This window comes from Vigna radiata, chromosome 7 (assembly GCF_000741045.1).
Source record: "Vigna radiata var. radiata cultivar VC1973A chromosome 7, Vradiata_ver6, whole genome shotgun sequence".
Classification (NCBI taxonomy): domain Eukaryota; kingdom Viridiplantae; phylum Streptophyta; class Magnoliopsida; order Fabales; family Fabaceae; genus Vigna; species Vigna radiata.
In genome coordinates this window covers 7498319-7504423 of record NC_028357.1, presented here as the reverse complement: position 1 = coordinate 7504423, position 6105 = coordinate 7498319, and the positions used below count along the sequence as shown (strand labels likewise).

General features: G+C 32.8%; 1 protein-coding gene across 1 annotated transcript; it reads right to left on the bottom strand.

Annotated features, from left to right (window-relative positions):
* Positions 1-1025: 1025 nt before the first annotated feature.
* LOC106766983 (protein IRX15-LIKE) lies at positions 1026-2621 on the bottom strand. The gene has a single exon (XM_014651787.2). It carries the CDS (start codon positions 2396-2398, stop codon positions 1433-1435), a length of 966 nt encoding a protein of 321 aa, XP_014507273.1. The 5' UTR covers positions 2399-2621; the 3' UTR covers positions 1026-1432.
* Between the last annotated feature and the right edge of the window lie 3484 nt (positions 2622-6105).

The window sequence follows — 6105 nt, the reverse complement described above, 5'->3', positions numbered from 1 at the left end:
CAGCCGTACAAAATACATGTGATGATAGACGCTACTTATTTAAAGGTTAGATGTACGTTGTCTAAGCGTACCACGTCTTATACGAACTTTTTTTAGATCTAGATTTGTGTTAAATATACATTACAGAATTGGAGTACAATTTATTAAAAGAATACATCAAAATTAATTTAATAAAAGAACAAACTTATGTAAATATGAGAAATGAAACAACTATTAAAACATATTGCAATCAAATAATATTTTTTGTCCCATTATTTCATTACGGCATGATATGTGTATAATTCGTGTGATATTTTTGTGTGGAGGACGATGGTTGAGGCCTCTTCTCTGCTCATTCTGAGCCCAAAATCTAAATTTTATAATTAAGAACAACGTTTGGTTTGTTGAGATTTCCAATATTTAAATAAATGTAAAAAAGTTTTCTCATTTGAATTAAATAATGCACTTCCAAAGTTGGTATTTTGGTCCGTACAATATTCTGTTTTGCTTACAAAAACCTGTGCTTTGAGAAAAAAAAAATTAAAAATAATAAAATTCTTGGCGTCGTCTAAAACAAAGAATGAGGCTGTTCTGGAAGATATTTAAATATAAAATAATTAGACTTTGAAATAATTGGTAAAAAAAAAGAAATTATTTTAAAATTAAATTAATGAATACAAAAATATGATAGGGCAAAGCAATACTGACAGAGTGAGATAGATACCGGCACTCACCAGTACCAAACGCATGTTCCACGATAACAATAATTTTAGTTTTCCTTTCATTTTTCGATATTTTATATACTATTAAAATCTAAAAAAGTAAAAGAGGTTATCATCGCTGGCAAATTCTGACCGTACCACCACCGACACTCAGCCATAAAAATTCTGACCGCTGGTAAGAAAAAACATCTTTAAAATACTCATAATGTCATAAATGAACTCGTATCACATGTGACAAGACAACTCTCAACAAACTAAGAATACCAGATCTTAACCATTATTATTAACATTTGTACAAAGTAACATAAGAATTCATTCCAACTTTCAAAAACTACATCTGTGGAATTAATTCAAACCAAAATATTACATAGAAAAAGAAAAAGAAATCCTGAGATTCAAATTAAGACCATAAATAAAGGACTTTATTATCTGAGCCCGCCCTATTAAATTTTCTCCTCCTACCGCCTACAACTTCAGATTTAAACTTATTAATGGACCACAGAGTTATATTATATTAGTTCAGTAGTATAATTTAGAATAATAAATTCAAAAAACTCCATTCATATTCCTCGCCCTTTTTTGGGGAGAAAAGCATGCCCTACATAAAATACCAACTTAAAATACACTTTCTTTCTTTTAAAATATATATATATATATATTTATATAAAGACTAGAAAAAGAAAAAGAAAAAAAAAAGCATTTTACAGATTCTCTAAAATCATAAGATAAACCTAGTCCTCTTCATCGACATCCATTGACGACGGCAATGACGACAATGAAGAACTCGAGTTTCTGCAAAACACGGCGGCGCCTTCCACGTCGTGAACTTCACTAGCTACAAGAAAGTAACCCAACGAATCCACCAACTCAACCAAATTCTCTTGGCAGAGAAATTCTTCGCTGAAAACCCTCTCCACCTCTCTCCCAAAATCATGGACGAAGACGTGGGTGTTGCCAGCCTTTGCGCTCCGGGCGAGAACCGCCGCCGTGAAGATGGCCGACATCCGCCCGGGAGCCTCGGGAAAGTATCCCCTGGGCCCGTCGACGAGAATGACGTCCCACGCAATTTGATAAATATGGTTGGGTAGATCGTTGATGGCGAGCTTGCATTCGGAGAATAAGAGGTTTTGGACGGGCCGGCAGTCGGTATGGACCTGGGCACGGGTCTGGGAGAGAAGTTTTGGAAAGTCGGAGACTTTAGTGGTGAACTGGACGTCGTAGGCTTCGATGCCGGGATTGGACTGTTCGAACTTAGAGATGGCGTATTCGTTCTCGTCAAGGAAGACGGTGCGTCCGTGGTGGTTGAGTGCGGCCCAGAGGAGAGACTCGTGGGTGAGACCGAAGATGAGGAAGTTGGGACGCGGCTTGAGGAGGAGGGCTTTGGAGAGGGCGGCGAGCTCGGCGGAGGACATGGGCTTGACGGAAACGTTGGAGGCGGCAGCGTAATGGAGGAGCGCTTTGGAGACGGAGGGCGGGAGAGTGGAGAGGGCGGCCGCAGAGGTTGAGGCGGCGGTGGAAGAGATGGTTGTGGTGATGAGAGTGCAGGTGAAGAGTATTGTGGATAAAAGGAGGAAGAAGAAGAAGAGAGAGAGGCGATAGGATGAGAAGAGTGTTGTGGCGTTGGTTGGTAGAGGGCTTTGTTTGTGAAGGGAAGGGTGGAAGAGTATGAGCTTGGTGTTGTTGGAATTAGTCTTCATTTTGAAAGAGAAGAAGAAGAAGAAGAAGAAGAAGAAGCGAATGTGTCTATGTTTCTTCAGTTGTGGTGGGAGTGAAAACAGAAATGAGTTTAGGAAGGTACATTGAAGATGGGAAGGGACAGAGAAATCGAGGAGTGGATTATGAGGGTCACACGTATCCCCAGACTCCTGCCATAGGTTGTGGGAAATGTAAATGCCTTGGTCCACTCTCTGTTTAATGCAAACTCTACTATCAATATTTTCAAAATACTAAACACCTGAAAAATAATAAGATAAGGTAACTTTGAAATGTGATCTGAAAATGAGTCACTGTGACAAAATTGAGCATTATCAACGTGATGGCCGGCAAAGAATGGAATAATTATCGTTAATGTTGGCAACATTTGGCATAATCTGTATCTGTTAAAAATCATACTCACTACCTGACTGCTATGACTTTGATAACTACGAAGTGCCGCAAGTAAAGCGATGTTGATGGCATTGACCAAGAACTTCAAATTCACATCCCAAATCTCGCCATGCTATCTATAGTTTGAGAGAGAATTAGGGTAATCCTATTGAGTAGGAAACACATACATTAATAAAGTACAAATCCCCTGATTACGACTTGAATTTTGAATTTGATTATTGTTATTGCGGTAATCAAGGGGAGCTTTAGCATATTCTCATTAGAGATCTTATAATAAGTTTTTGTTTGTTTTGTTCACGTTTATCCTAGCAACCTTTCTCCAAGCATTGTGTGTTTGTTTTAGTTCAACTTTAATGGAAGGGTGGTCTTTATTTCTAAGTCACATACTTTCACCTTTTTCCACCGCTTCACCTTTGTTTTCTTCTTACTTTTATTTTGTCTTCTGTTTCAAAGGATATTACTTTAATTATTCATAATTGAAATTTTCTGTTGAAGGGGTGAATTCAACAGTTTCTATCTTGAAATATCATCACGTGTTTGAGACCTAAACTAACTAACATACTAAATTAAAATTTTATTTTATTTTAAATTTCACATTGTTCTTACTAGGATTCTCAGCACAGACTTTTGGATAGGTGGTGAGATACGAATGTTTTTGAAGTTTTGATGTGTATTTTTGAGAATTGGAAAAAATTTAACAAGACTTTCTGACGTTTAAGTTAGTAAGTTATGATCTTATATATCTCCTTTTCATTATTTTCCAGTCATCCAAATTATGTTATAAAAGAAACTAATATATACATACGCGTTATTATAACTATTCACAATTAAAAAAATATGAACTTGATTAAAAAAAATACTTTTTGAAATTTCATATTTTTCTTAAATTCATACATTTATATATATATATTTTTTTTTTAATTTTAATCGAGATATTATTAATACGATTCAGGACTAAGATTGAAACTTTATTTTTATTTTGTTATGATATATTTATATGATGAATAATAATAAATAAATTCTGAGGGTTGTGCGAATTTAAAATATAAAAAATTGCTAATGATGTCCAACATAATTTAAAATCAAAGTAAAACAAATACATAAAATTTTATGTAGTAAGTGAAGTTACATAAAATAAATATATATTTTTATGTGAAAATTAAATTGTTTTCTTTTTTTTTTCCTAATTCAAAAATATTTACATAAATTAATAAACAAACTACATATTAAAAAAACTATAAAATATGTTAAACTAACAAAATATTATGTTGTGAAGTAGTAGATATAGTATTTAATATTATTTAAAAGTCAACTTTACGTATTAATAACTATATTAATTATGATATTTAATAAATAAACATAATTATTATTTTTACCATAAAAATTGCATATTTAATTGGTAATTTTTAAAAATATATTTATTGAATAATCTATTTAATCATACGAATTTATAGAAATTAAAAATAGATACATTATTATTAAAACTAAAATTAAAAATATATACTTACATTAATTTATTTCTGATTAATAAATATTTATTGAAACGGTTAAAAAGGAAATATCAATGAATATAATATGAAAACATAAATACATTAATGATAAAATAAAAAATTACATGGCTATTAATTAATTCTATAAAAAAAACATAACACACACATCTATATGAGCTAAGGAGTTGTGTTTGAAACTAAAATAAAGAGAAAGAAGATGAAGATGTCTTTGGTTTTGCTCCTTCTAATGGTTGTTTCCATTGAGATTGGTATGTGATATAAGTAAGGTTTTGAAGTTGATTTTTGGTTTAAAATAAGTTTGAGATTGAAATATATTTATTATGTATGTTTTGTGAAACAGAAAACGAAGGGCCATTGAAAATGATAGAAGGAAAAGTGTGTGAAGTGAAGCTATATGACTATTGTGAGGGTGATAATTGCTTCGTTGATTGCCCCAAGAAATATGGAGCAAATGCAAGTGCTCATTGTAGCGATAAAGGGGACTGTATATGCGTTTATCCATGTTGAGGTGTTTTTCCAACATCTTCTTTCATTCAAACCAAATAAAATTATTCTCTTATTATTATATTTATTTATGTTCTTCTTCTCAATCCTTTACCGCACTTTTATCATTATCATAATATTTTTCGTTCAAAAATAATAATATTCCTAAGTCATAATGGTGAGAAAATTAAAATAATGAACTACAACAAGCAATCAGAAAATCACTTAAGGATGCTTCCAAATTCATTTTCAGAAAGAATGAGTTCACCAACACCCTTAAGGTAAACCATTATAGTTTGGAATGCATTAAGATAGTAGTGCAAAAAATTCATTTAGGAATTATTTTAGATTACAAATTTTAATTATATTTGAATAATAAATTTCAAAACTTATAAGTAAACTTGTCAAAACACTTTATGGGTCTCAAACTCCGAAAACAAAACAAATAAAGAATGAAAAATTTGTTGGGTTATTGGGCTCCCTTCTATGTGGAGAATAGGCCCACATAGTATAGTCCATTATGTCTCATTAGGTCAAAATGGGATGGGTCAGATTAGTAGAGCATAAGAGAGTCATTTGAAGAGAGGTAAAAGCCAAGTGAGAGAAAAAGAAAGAGAGAAAGTCATTCCCGCATAACCCTAAACCGGCACTGGTGTTTTTGACGCTGTGAAGTCGTTAACCGTTGGATCGAGCTGATTTTTGGACAGTAGGTTCCAGACATATGGTTCTTTATTCTGACCGTTCAGATCGTCAATCGGAGGTCTAGTTTGGGAGAAATCGGTCCCGCACCAGCAGTCCTGTTTTGGAGGATTTTCATCTTCTTTGTTCTCATTTGTAAGAATTTGTGCTTAGTTAATTTGACTTATTGAAAATACCTTTTGGTATTATTATTGGAGACTCTTTTGTACCCTATTATTGATCATAGTGAATTTTTCTTTGGTCTGGACGACTCGTGGTTTTTACTCTTGCATTGAGGGGTTTTCCACGTTAAAAATTGTTGGTGTCTCTTTGTGCTTTGGATTCTATTTTTGTTCTATTTGTTTGGTGCTCCTCGCAGATTCTCGCAAGAAGGGGGATTGAATTTCCGCTGCATTATTTCTCCTTGATAAGTTGTTATTTTTTTTGGCCTTTTCCCCATCAAAACTAGACATTAACTAAGAAGTAAAATAAACGGAATATGTTATTTACACCTCTAAGTTTTAAAATATTTTCAACAATGTTAAAATTTTAGTGTATTTGAGAAAGCTTCTTTTGAAAGTCAATTTTAAGAAGAAAAAGAATACTCATATTTGAGATAGTTTATG

What these genes read in the sequence shown, in the direction of transcription:
- LOC106766983 (XM_014651787.2), bottom strand. Translation starts at nt 2,398, where the DNA reads ATGAAGACTAATTCCAACAACACCAAGCTCATACTCTTCCACCCTTCC.